We start from the raw sequence: 13,410 nt of genomic DNA on the forward strand, positions 1-13,410 counted from the left end.
TGGCCTTCACAATCTCCTGATTTAAACCACATAGAAACCGTGTGGAATCATATTCATACTCATTAAAAGCCCCCATTATAGGAATTAACGGTTTTATCAGTAATGAATGAGATTAATTATTGAACATTACTCAATATATTTTATTAGGTATTACGTATTATGATTCTTTCTTCTTTGTTAAGTTCTTGAGCACAAAAATAATTCTTCTTGGTGACGGCACCATTACCATTTGACAAAGAAGATATTATGCGTTGGCCTTCACGTTCTCCTGATTTGAACCCCACAGAAAATGTGTGGAGCCAGAATTACAAAATTTACAAAATTCACTTGAGAAATTGTTGAGAAAAAGTCGAGAACTTGGATTTAATTTGTACCCATTTGCAAAAAAACAGAAAACTACAATCTTTCAATGTGCTGCTGTAATTATTGAATGTTTTGGTTTCATATTTTGTTGATTTTTTTTACTACACCTTTATAATTTTTGTAATCTTTAAGATGGGCACATTTTGTTAAAAAATATTTGTTGTTGTGGATTTTAGTGCAACAGATTAGGAGATGTTGTTAGTTGAAGAGGTACTTTTTGTTCGGTGTTTGATTGAAGCGGTCAGGAATTTGTTGAGCAGCCACGCACCGGAGTCACAAAAGAAAATGAAATTCCCGGTTGCAAAAATCGTATTCCCACAGTTGGTCAAGTGAGTGAGACGGCTTTTAATGATCCTATAAATAATTTTGATTAAAATTCCCGACTTAATTACCCAATTAATACATGCAGCATGCAACCAATCCAGATTGATCGAATGCAGATTATTCGAGGTAAATAATTTCAAACTAGAAGTTGGTCGTAACGGTTCGCGCAATTTGCTTAATTCGATTACTCATATTTAATTAAATAACAGTAGAAAAAAAATCCGCAGCCATAAACAAAGCAATTACAGCAGAAGTGTTCGCGAAGAGCCCGACAACACCTCTCCTGTTGGCGTTACGTAAGGCGGAATAATTGAAATCGTAAACAATTAAACTAAGGTCAGGCTAATTTAAATTTTCATTTGCGCCGGTGCGTCGGTAATAATGGTAATTTGGGTAAAAAAGCCGACCGCTGTCGTTCAATTATCTGCGTAATTACGATAATTGATCGGAAAGCGCGCCGCTAAAAAAGGAAATTAAATTATATTAAATTTACAATGTTTGCCAACGGTCGGAAATTACGAGTCCATTAAGATTTATCGACGTCTCGTATTAAATTAAAAGCCATCACCGCCGCCGCTTCCAGGAAGCTCGCTCTCCGACGAATCTTTTTTTCCGGAGCCGATTGTCCGCGTACCCGGAACAACTTTCGCGGCGATTTTTTCCGGGCGCCACTGCAAGGGCGTGCACCATATCCAATTAATTTTTTTGGCGACGAGCGTCGAGCTCGTTAGAAATTGTCGAAAAATATCCGTGACGAATCGATTTAGACGCCTCGAATTAATCCATAAATATTCTATTAGAGCTAATGCAAACACGAAAACGGTCGACCTCTTCATGGCTGAGGTGCTTTCGACCGCTCGGTCCTTGGGAAGTGTTCTGGACGAAGGAATTGAGATTTCGGTGGCGTTTTCGTCGCCGAGTAGGGGAGGCACGGGTACGGCGCCGCGGGTAAGAGTTGGGACGCTGCAAGGTCACGTGATTCACAATGACGCGAAATCTCTGCTTGGAAGTGAAAATCGCACTGAGGATTATATCGAGTGTTTTCTTCAATTTCACCTCGTAGTAGGCGTTGGAGAGTCGATTGTGAACGCACCACTCGTGGAAACACGTGAGATTTAAACAGCTGATCCGTGATCCGTAACCCGTATAGTGTGTTCACAATCAACTCTCCAACGCCTACTAAAAGGTAAAATTTTAAAAAGCACCCGATACAACCTGTTCCGAAAACAATTGCGGACTCAAATTTGAAAAATAAAAAAAAACATTCCAAAAATCGTGGATTCTAGATTCTATACCTACTTATTTACACTTGTTGCCATCAGAATGTGGTAAATTAATTGGAAATTTGCGGCGATTCGACATTCAAATTTGTTTTGATTACTATACAGGGTGTTAATGGAAGTCCACGTAATAAATTTAATCACCAATAGAACTCTTTTTCGTTCTAATAGTGAGAATGTATAACCCAAAATATTGACCCTCAAGATGTGGTCATCGCTATTTTTTTCAGATAACAATTCAAAGTGACTTCGAATTTCAAAAAAATATATTTGTGTATATCTATAGATCTAGTTTGTTTGCCGAATAATCTTGACTCTTTTTGTCATTTTTTCACAAAAATATAGGCGCTAGTTTTAGTTGTCTGCGACGCTTACAAATAAATGTACTTGGTTCACCCTGTATACCAAAAAAATTGAAAAAAAATGCCTCACCTGTATTCTTGCCTCCGTCAATCCTATTTTCATCGCTAGTTCTTCCCTGTAATGAGAAAACATTGATCAGTGGTCGAAGAAGCCTCGTTGATGGCAATATACAGGGTGTATCTAAAATGTGTGTGTAAATTTTAACACGTAACAGAGTTTGTTAAAAGAAACGTTTTTTCTGTTTGAATTTTTTACGAAAAAGCGTTACAAATTGATTTAAAATTTGGAAAAAAGTACCTAACCATCAAAATGTATACCCGCCTATGGGAAGGGGGAAAATTTTCTGTTGTGATGGAAACGGAGCTTTGTCAAAAAAGTATCTAACATTGTTATAGAAAAAAATTAAATAATTAAAATTCTCAATTGTTTGGGTAAATCTTGGAAAACTTTTGCGAATTTTGCAAAATCTTATAGAGAAAAGTTTTATAAATTGACGAGTTCTTCCACTGGTTAAAATTAACACACGTATTTCAGATACCCCCTGTATGTTATTAGATATGTATTACATTTTGATTTTTTGTTCTTTGTCAAGTTCTTGAGCATTAATATCGCGCGTTCAAATGAAATCCTGGGCTGGGAAGGCGTTGGAAACCGTCAATTGTTCTGCTTTTTAATTGGAGCATGTTGACAGCTAACCTAAAATTTAGAGCCAAAAATTTTTTCTTTTTTTTCTTTCTTTGCAATGTTTTACATCAAAAATAGAATAACATAACGATTCCTATTCTCGAAGCAAATATCAAAGGGCACCTTTTGCTGGAAACAAACATGAACAAATGTCATTCGTGTCAAACGGCGGGAAATTCAAACTTTACACTGTTCTAAACGGTTTAATTTTTTCAACGCTTACTCAGCCCACGATTTCATTTGAACGCCCGATATAATTCTTCTTGGTGACGACAACACTATTACATTTCCATTTGACAAATAAAAAAGAGATATTGTGCGTTGGTATCCACGTTCTCCTGATTTGAACCCCATTGAAAATGTTTGGAGTTGTACTGATCGTTCATTTAAAAGCCAGAATTACAAAATTTTTCTAATGTGTCTACCCATTTGCAAACATTAGAAAACTAAAATTTTTCAACTTGTTCCTTTAATAACTGAATGTCTTGGTTTTATATTTTATGTTGAGCTCCAAGAAGCCTCGTTGCTGGCGCTCAAATCGCAAATTTATTTTATCTTGTGCGCCATTATGCAAACCTGACAGTGTGACACATTATAAATAAGCCTTCCAAAACTTTCGCATGCTCTTGGAAAATCACAACTCGTTGACGATTCCTTAAGCTGCAACTCCATCACCCAGCAACGCAGAACCGATAAAGGAGTAGGTCGGGTTAAGGTAAGTGTGCACTGGTCCGCATCGGACGAGTGAAGTCAATCGGAAAAAATATTCTTTGCTTATTTCTTCGCACTTGCATTGTGTCAGTGCAATGAAATAACCGATAGATCAGATCAGTTCCGTTTCTATTTACCGACACGCATGAATGACGGAATGTTAATTTCGTTAATAATAATGAACGACTTCCGATGTGTTGACTCGCAGGGAAATTTAATTTGTTAGATAGAAAAGCGATCAATTTTGGTTAGTTGCGTACAATGCGGTTTGTTGAGCGCTCGCCTTAACCCCCGCAAGTTCGTCAAGCAGTGAGGAATGTCCTTTGAGTGTTGCAATTAGTGGACGTTCACCTTTAGAGCAGCTGGTGTCGGGCTGGCCCCTGGATAATTCTAGAGCTTCTGGAGATCTCAACGAGCGATCAGGACACTAATCGCCTTTAAACGTCCCAAATTCCCGAAATGAAGAAATTCTATGGGGGGAGCGTTGCGTGCCCCTCAAGCCATTAATTTAGTAATTTCACGAAATTAACTAACGGTGTAATTACTTTAATCTTGGCTGCTCATCACGCACCGTACCCTCGAAATCGATTACTCCCCATCAAAAGCAATCCGACATTTAAACGAATCAGCGATTATAAAGCGACGGAAACGGTCGGCTGGAGTTAACTCCACCGGAACGTACAGGTGTTCCGAGGGCTTTTTCTCGGTCCGTACCTGGTGAACACGTCCGGGTAGTGCGTCCGCGAGAAGGCCTTCTCGAGCTCCTCGAGCTGGTAGCTGGTGAATGTGGTCCTGTAGCGGCGCTGCTTCCTCTTGGGGGCGAACTCGTCGGGCTCCGGGTCGCTGCCGTCGCTGTTGTCCGGGCCCGGGGGCCGCGGCTCGATGCCGGCGTTCGGCGTGACCTCCTCGGAGACTCCCATCACGTCAGGGTTCCTCTCGGACGCAACAGGTTCTGCAAGAGGATTAACGTCCGATTCAGTTTTGTCAGCTTGGCCCTAACAAGCTTAAAGAGCTGGACTTGTAACTAGTTCACACGGTCAAAGCGGCGCAATTTCTCGAACCAATTAACTTTCTAACTTGCGTGTTATCAATATTTCCTACAACAGGATGCAGGTAATTCAATTAACTTTTTCCCCGCCGACGTCCAAAAGAAAACAACAGCGAAGAAAGAGCTGTTACCCGGAATAATGCGCACAATGCCGCTGAAAAACTCGATCCGTTCTTTGTATATATCTTTATTCGCCGAGGTATTCGACAATTAGTTTATTTACTGAAGACTAAATGCGCGCTGTTGTCACATCTCAATGAGTGAACCAGTTTTATGAGTTCATTACGATCGACGTTAACTGTTCAAATCTGCTCGAACACGGAATTAATTACCGATAAGGACGAGGTGGGCGGCGTCGCCAGATCATAAAACGTAATTGCGGATAACTGAAAGGAAGTAGAGAGTAGGGCTCGCCAGAAGCCGAACACGTCCAAAAAGACACAAAAGCGAATCGCTGGATGGCCAGAGAGGCAATGAACCGGACCGCGAGCCGAATCGTTCGCTCAATTTTTTCAGGAGCTGGCGAGAGATCCTGCAGTTTTTGCAGGAACGTCGAACGGGGTGCAAATCGCAACGAAACGAGAATGCAGACTGTTGCAGGATTACCAATTTTACAAAGATTACCTAGCTAGCAGGAAATAAACACTCTCTTTTATTTGCTGTTGTGTAGGTGTGTCTACAAAGAGCTTTAAAGGTGTGAGCTTAATTTTATTCCATTATCATTGACATAATCAGTGTCAAAGATAGACATTTTTATTTAGTCGTTGAAAATAAGCGTTTGTAGACATTCTCTAAGAGTCGACAATATTTCATCCCTGTTGTTGCATTATTTTTTTTGTCCACTGTGTCAATGGGGTCTACAGTGAAAGTGAACATTTTACCACAACGGGAGGCAAGTGTACCTATTATGACTCACTTATTAAGCAACTTTGTTGAAAATTGTCTGCAAATTGATTAAATGTCAGAGAACGGAAGAGAGATCTCTGAGACAGCATTCCAACATACCTACAGAATCTCAGTCAAAAAGTGCGGAATATAAAAAGCAAGGAGGAGGTTTTCGATTAAATCATTCTTCTGTCACTTTAACATTAATTTTTTTGGCAACAAGCTACAAAGTCTCTAAATGAAAATACATATAGTAAATTCATTTTTGTAATGACCAATTAGAGTTTATCAATTTAGTAACTTTTGTCTTGTGAACACACCTTTTTACAGAGAATTTGGGCTTTTAAAAAGTTAGGTTATGGGTCACGTCATTTGCTTCTACAATTTTGAACTTTTCATTACGTTTCAATTATCTCCATAAGTAATTTCTTTAATTTTGTGGAAAGCTTTCAAAATGTGCTGCTTCGTTTGCTTGCTTATTGATGCTCTACTCCGTTTTGGAAATGCATTCATTCTGGCAGCGACAATAATATGACAATTTAAATCTTTGCTAACTGTCTAATTTTTATTTATTTTGTAAAAAAATCTAAAAAAAAAACTTTCAGCTTATTTCGTCACTACAAAAATGAATTTACTATATAATCTGATTCAAAATCAAAAAACCACCACCTGTTGAATTATGTTGGCAGAAAAAAAGAAATCCCTAGAAAAAGTTTAACTTTTTTTGGGTTGGCTCAACCTCCCGCCAAAATTTGACATTGAACTGTTGAATTTATTTATGAAACACAAAATAATTTTTATGTACAAAAAGGTTTTAGCTACCATAATCATACTTTTTGAGTGAAATAATAAAATGAGAATAAAAAATACGATGAACTATACTTGAGTCAACCAACAGATATAGTAATAAAAAAAAGGGGATGTGGCCTAGTTGCGTAGAACGATATACGCCGAAGCCTGTTTCACAATGAAGCAGGTTCTTTACCATTTGTCATTCTTATAAGTCTTGAAACAAAACTATTTTGTAATACAAATCGAAAAATGCCAAGGAAAACAAACAAGCATAAACACGTGGTCAAACTCCCGAAGCGAGGTTAAAACGAATGAGATGCCGGATGCCGTCAAGTTATTTTTGTGGATGTACATCAGGCTTTCGAAAATCTGCGCACGTTTTGAATAAGCCAATTGGAAGCTGGTATTTAAAATACGCGGGTACTAGGGGGCGGTTTTATTACTATATCTGTTGGTTGGCCCAAGTTTTTTTTATACGACCAAAACGAATGTCCAACAGTTTTCTTTCACTTTTTTCTGACATTTGCAGACACTAAAAACAAAAGTTGGCGACGTCGTTTGTATTTTCGAGGTACTGTCGCGAGCAAAAAATTCTGGTCGTCAATGTCATTTCAAAATTTGGTTAGATTGTCACAAATTAAAAAATTTCCCTGCCTGATTATGCCCACGTCAACAAAGTGTCAAAAAATTAATTAATCAATGTCAATTAATGTCGTACAACATGATGATAGGTTATGATATTTAAGACCGTTTTACAATAGAGCATTTTCCGTTGCGTCAAAGCATGATTTTGACGACCAGTTTTTTTTGCTCGCGACAGTAGAATGCAGTGTTGGTGGATTTTTGATTTTGAAACAGATTATAGGTATAAGTTTTTCACATACACAAGAATCATTTTCGCACTAAGACTGTTCAAAAGACTTCTTGTTTTTTTAGGTCCATTAATGACTGTTTATAACATTTAATAAAAAGCTGTCAGTTGAAGAGAACCGTCAGATAAAATAGACAAACAGTTAATACATAATTCTTTTGTTTGATGTGAACACCTATAGGTATGGGTAGGTAGGTACTTATTTTTACCTTTTTTTTCATTTTTGTTGTATTTTTACAACTTATTTTTTTCATGTTGTAATATTTTTACTTCCCATTCTTCACCGTTGTTTATCTTTTGACTTTGTAGGCAATAATTGTTAATATTACTGGTTTTAATCTTAAGCCTTCATTCGGTATCTATATCTTCTTCTAATTTTTGTAATTCTGTTTATAGAGTGTGGAACAAAATGATTTTCATCTAGTTTGCTTTGGAATTTTTGGACATGTAAATATTCCTGCACCGCTCTACTTTTTTTTGAAGTGTCGAACTGTTCTGTACCGAAGTGTTCTGTCAATAAATGTCATCAATCGAATGCTTTTGTTAGCTCCTTTTTAATTTCAATCTCAAATTTGCATTCATACGTATCATCCCTTCGCAATAAATCACGTTTGGAATTTGGATATATATTTTGAGGTTAGGCTTTCTTTTTTTTTGTAGAGCGGCATTTCGTATTTTTACAAGGGCAATGCAAAGGTAACTGAATGAAAATCATTTTATTCCACACTGTAATTCCTTGGTGCTTTCGAAATATTTTTTTTCTATCAAACCGTTTCGTTTTTTATTCCTTTTAGATTTAAAATTATCTAATATTCCTCTACATTTATTTTTGTAATTAGATCCATGGATTTGAATCCGTATGTCTTTTGCAACTGATATGCTTAATTTTGAGATCTAAAGTTACGTCATTTGAAAGACTTTTTCAGATTGTTTGGTTTTCAAAAATTTTGATAATGTAATTTTTAATAGATCCGAAAAAACTTGTCGCCTCCACATCTAATTTTGTTGTTAATTTCAATTTTTCGTCAGTTCCTAATCCTGGGTATACGATTATTAAATTAGTTGTAACTTTAATCACCGCTTCAATAGTTTACTTGAAATGTCAACTGTCAAGACCTAACCTGTGTTTCACGCTGTGTTTAGTGGGACGTAGAGTTCAAGTAGCGACATGCGTTTTCGGATTCATGGATGACTCGATTACAAATTAATTTTAACATAATAGTTGAACTGGAATACATATTATGCAAAATTTGTTTATTTCTCTACAAAACGGCACTACTTCGATTATTTCAACTACTAAATATACCCCGAAACAATTGAAAACATTTTCGATTTATTCCCAGTGTTACAACTGAGCCCAGTCTACCCTACATTTTATTTTGTTTTATTTCTTCCTTTTTTGAAACAGCAATTCAATTACTGATTTTCTTTTCATTTTTTTTTCTGGCATCCAATAGATAAGTACTACATACTTCATTTTTACAATTTTGGAATTCACTATTTCCTCTCTTTCTCTTCTTTTTTACATAATCAAATTTCCTTCTATTATTTTATCTTTTCCCAATGTGCTTGATTCCACGTTTCCCATTCCGATTTTTTTTTAACTTTTGAACCATTTCAGTCATTTCACCGAACCTACGTTCTTTTGTTTTCTTTTCCATTTCTTTAATCACCTTCTTCCTTTTATTCCCTTCTACTATCTCTCTTTCCCAAACCCTTTTTTCTTGTTCGTCATCTCCTTCATTTTGTCCCATTCTCTAATCAACATTTCGTTGTTGCCGAGTCTCTTCCACGCGCTCCAAACGTGATAATTTATGTTATTATCTACTTGCCACGATTCGAACCAACCAAACAAAAAACTGTACAAAAACACGGGTTTAATACACTTTTGAACATTTATATCTACTTAACGATTTTGCGTCGGCTGTGTCATCCGGATCGCGGTTTCTCCGGTAATTGTGGTGACTTCAACGAGTAATTGCGATCAGGCGACTAACCGGAATAATTTTTTCCCCGGATGATTTCTTGCGTCGCCGTCGTTCACGAACTGTTGTTTGGATTTTTTCCGGATTCGTAAGAAATCCGGCTTTTCAGAAACGGTGACATCCTTTTCGCCGCGAAAAAGCGAGCCGAACCGCTGCGGATTGGCCGTTCTCGGAAGTTGGTGGTTCGATTTTCGAAGGCGGCCGACCATTAATTAGGAGCAAATGGAGCAAAACGGAGTAACAGTGAAAACGCTGAAATCCCCAAGAAAAACCGACGGACGGCGACTTTAACGCCCGTCGCGGTTTAACGGCCGCATCCCGGCGTAAATCTCCTAACACGATTAGTGTCCTAAACAGGATAATTACATTAACGTCTTGTATTTTTATTTAATGCTCGTTATAGATTTTTATGGCACTCTAAATTGACAGAAAAACAAGAATCCCGCCGAGTCGACCCAACATTTCGCCGGACATTATTTAACAGCGTGCGTGATCCAAGGAGGCAGGTGTCAGATAAACTAGTCCAGCCGACTTGATCGACTCGCACCGATGAAATACCGACGCACAAATTACAAAAAAAAATACAATTTGGGCTAAGACCGACTCCGGCGTTTCGCGCGCCGCGAGAGCTTTCGCACAAGTTTTAATTAAATTCGCGAGATGGCGTTCCCGCGAAACGATCAGCTCGGGTCTAATTGACCCGACAATTACGTGCCATTACTAACGCACTTCCTCGGAACGCAGATAATATAATTACACTAATTAAAGAGCCTACCGCTTGCCCGCATTGTCAATTCTGCCGCCTCACCTCGACAACTCCTAAATGGGCGAAACGTCGCTCGACCGAGGCGCCCTACAACTTCCGACGACAAAAACCCATCGCGCCGGGGACTGGACAACCAGACCGACACAAAGAAGTTTTCCAAGTTGTGAAAACGCGCGAGTCATCGCGGCTGTGACTAAGTTCCTGGCCAAATCTGGTCAAGGTCATGAGTGACAGCTCATCTGTCAGTGATGTCGCAAGGGCAGCGATTCAGGAAGAGGAGTTGGGTCAGCTCGACAACTTCATTCCAGCCCACAATTAGCACGACCGTTAACATATGAATGGTATTTTGATTTAAATAGCCACCGATAAAATAAAGTGGTCGTTGACATATTAATCGTATTCATAGCACACTATCTACCGTAAATTATGATCTTTCCTCGATGTAATCTATCCATTCTGTACATTTGTGCGTGATTTACGTTGGATAAACTGATAATTTCGTTGGTGACAAGTGACATATTAACTTCTCTGTCTCCGTTGAAGGCTTAGATTTTTTTCTATAAAAATACACCGTTGCAAACTGGCAACTCACAACAACAAATTAATTGCCGTTTAATTATTTTAGTTGCTTGTTAAGTTATTTTCATCTTTATTGGCGGCTCGGAGGTGTATTGATTGGTTGTATAGTCCGTCAATAAAATATTTTAATTAATAAAAATTGACATAATACAAAAGTCGTCAATTTGAGCTGTAAATGTATTTCTTGTGAGTCTTTTTCCGCTGGATCTGTTGGTATTTTAGTGTTTGAGAGACGCAAGGTAATTAATATTTAATTTATACCGCCACCAATCCCCTGCTGGTCACTATTTAAATTCGGTTGTCAACAAGTGGACAACGTTTACGTGTTCCACACGATACATCAAATTGATTTGTGTTGTTACTCGAAATGAATGTTTTAATTATAAATGCAAATACTTCCGCTTAAACCGACCACAACCCACATAACCTTAAACGCGCGCAATGTCAAGTTGGCCGATTCGTAAAAAAAACGCTGCGTACTCGAATGTGACGTCTAAATTAAATCCACAATAAAACGAGGAATTTATTAATTTTTTTATTGGCACTTAAAACATCAATTAAAACAAAGTCACGTAAAGTCGTTTAAAAATAAGCCGCCATTAAATCTGATTAGCTGCATTAGAATTCTAATTACAAGAATTACGTTAAAAGAAAAAAGTCCGTATAATAAAACACGGTGCGTGTAACGATCTCATTAGCATATAGTTAGAGTATATTGCTCTTGTTTGTTTAAATGGCCACTTACACATCGGCGTAATTTGAAAATTAAACGCGATCGGGATTTTAATCGATGCGGAGGGGGTCGGTATCGCGGCGCTTTGGACACTTCCGGCGTTGACGTCTGCGTCAAGATTGACAGATCGTAAGACGCAAGATGGACGTCGTACCCGGAATTGTCGTCACCTTTGGACGATGTAACGTTCCCGGAATCTCCATTAAGAGTGATGGAATCACGAAGCGCACAAAAATCCAAGAAATCGATATAAAGCCGCCTAATTGCCGTATTAATTGAAGACATGTTTTATCTCGTGTTTAAATTAACCTCAAGTTAATTTGCATCTGTAATGTTAAAGGTAAATTAATTTGACGGCATTAATGTAAATGAGAAGTTGTTCGGTACAGTTTGATGCGTACACGGAGTGAAACGTCGCATCTCGACCGCCTCCGGCCCACCAAATAAACCACGAAGAGCGACGTAACGAGATTTCATATGGTTTTGCACAATGGATGGAATTAAATTGAATCGGTTTTTACGGAGGCCGCAGTTAGACATGCCTCGGCGACTTCCAGCTTCTTTTCCATCGTCGGAGGAATTAAACTGTTGAGCCGCGACTGCGAATTCCTGCATTATCGACACACCGCTGGGACGTCAAACGTCAAATTTAAATTGTCGCTGTCGTCACCTCCTAACCTCAAATTTGACTCCGGCTCTGATTTGAATGTTTTTTGCAGGCGCAAGAAGCTCTGGTGCTGTTCTGTTCTGAATAATTGTCACGAGTTGAGTTTTCCAGTCCAGCGGATAACTAGTCGATGGTAAAATGACCTGCTCGCAGGATTTGTAAAATTCGAGCGCCAGCCGAAAAATCCGCGTAAAATCGGACGAGACAAGTTGAGGTGAACTAGTTTTGATTTGATTTTTTTTTTGACAGCGAAAATCGTTGTGCGGGATCGGCGTCGCCTGTCTAATTAAGCGTTGTGACAGTACCGGAGCCCTGTCCATCCAGCCCCGGCTCGATAAAGACTCCATTAGTCAGAGAGAGCCGCCCGAGATTAGCCTAAGTGCAGTCCAGACGGGCGCTTTTTTACGCGTCCGGGGACGGCGGCTAAATTGCCCAGATACGGATCTGGGTCGTTTTAATTCGGGGAACAAACATAACAGAAAGTCGGTTTCTTGAATAATTAAAAGTTAATTTCACGGTTTGGTGGACGTCGTGACAGGCGAAGAGCAAGCAGTTTGTTCAATTAAATCATTAAGTAAATGGGAATTTTCATGGTAGCATTGGTGTGTGTGCTCGTCAAGGCAAGGACGAAAATTCGGAAGTAATTTGCCTAATTTTCCATTGTTTGTTGGGACGTTGGACATTAGCGGTGTCGAGCCGCTGCGGATGACGTTGGACGCCCACCGCAATCCGACGATTGAATCGCTTTCGAAAGGTTAACCCTCGACGGTCGGAGCGAGCGCGAGGTTTTCGAAAGGAGCCGGTTTGGTAATTAATCGGAGTGACTGGAACAAGCCTTACACATTAACAACTTGTTACAAGAGATAAAGGCACTCGGCTCCGGGGGCGGCATACCTGATCGCTGTTACACGACTTGACGCCGCAGATGCGAGAGGAGGGTTTCGCTAATTGCTGCAAAGGGCGCGGGCGGCAGCAATTGTTCATGTTCACAAGAACTGGGTTTTCAATTTGGAATGGAGATGTGGAATGTGAAGAATAAATGTAACAGACTGCGAAGCAAAATCAGAATTGTTTACAGGGATAGAACACTCGCTACACTCTAAAAAAAAAAAATGTGTCAAATTGTCTTAGGAAAATGTACTGACGTAGAGAAGAGTGTGTTAAAGTAGGAGGACATTTTCAAAAAAGACACTGTCACTATAAAATATGTAGAGAAAAGCTACATAAGCAAAGCAAAGTAGCTAATATGTATTATCTAACATTTTCTAAAGAAAAAGTGTGTTCGTAAAAAGATTAAAGGACGCAGAAATTTTGACATTCGAGAATTAGCTCTGTATTGCATTTTCCAAGGCAACTGAC

The 13,410-nt window shown here is 38.8% G+C and overlaps 1 protein-coding gene across 2 annotated transcripts in view; it reads right to left on the minus strand.

Moving 5' to 3' along the window:
• LOC138132271 (homeobox protein aristaless-like) overlaps positions 1-13,410 on the minus strand; it is an 85,260-nt gene that overhangs the window by 10,923 nt on the left and 60,927 nt on the right. For both annotated transcript variants that reach the window (XM_069049702.1, XM_069049701.1), the window contains exons 3-4: positions 4,440-4,677; positions 2,400-2,445 (exon numbers count right to left, since the gene is read on the minus strand). In XM_069049702.1, the coding sequence (XP_068905803.1) occupies positions 2,400-2,445; positions 4,440-4,677 (284 nt within the window). The remainder of the gene's footprint in view (positions 1-2,399; positions 2,446-4,439; positions 4,678-13,410) is intronic.

This window comes from Tenebrio molitor, chromosome 5 (assembly GCF_963966145.1).
Source record: "Tenebrio molitor chromosome 5, icTenMoli1.1, whole genome shotgun sequence".
Classification (NCBI taxonomy): domain Eukaryota; kingdom Metazoa; phylum Arthropoda; class Insecta; order Coleoptera; family Tenebrionidae; genus Tenebrio; species Tenebrio molitor.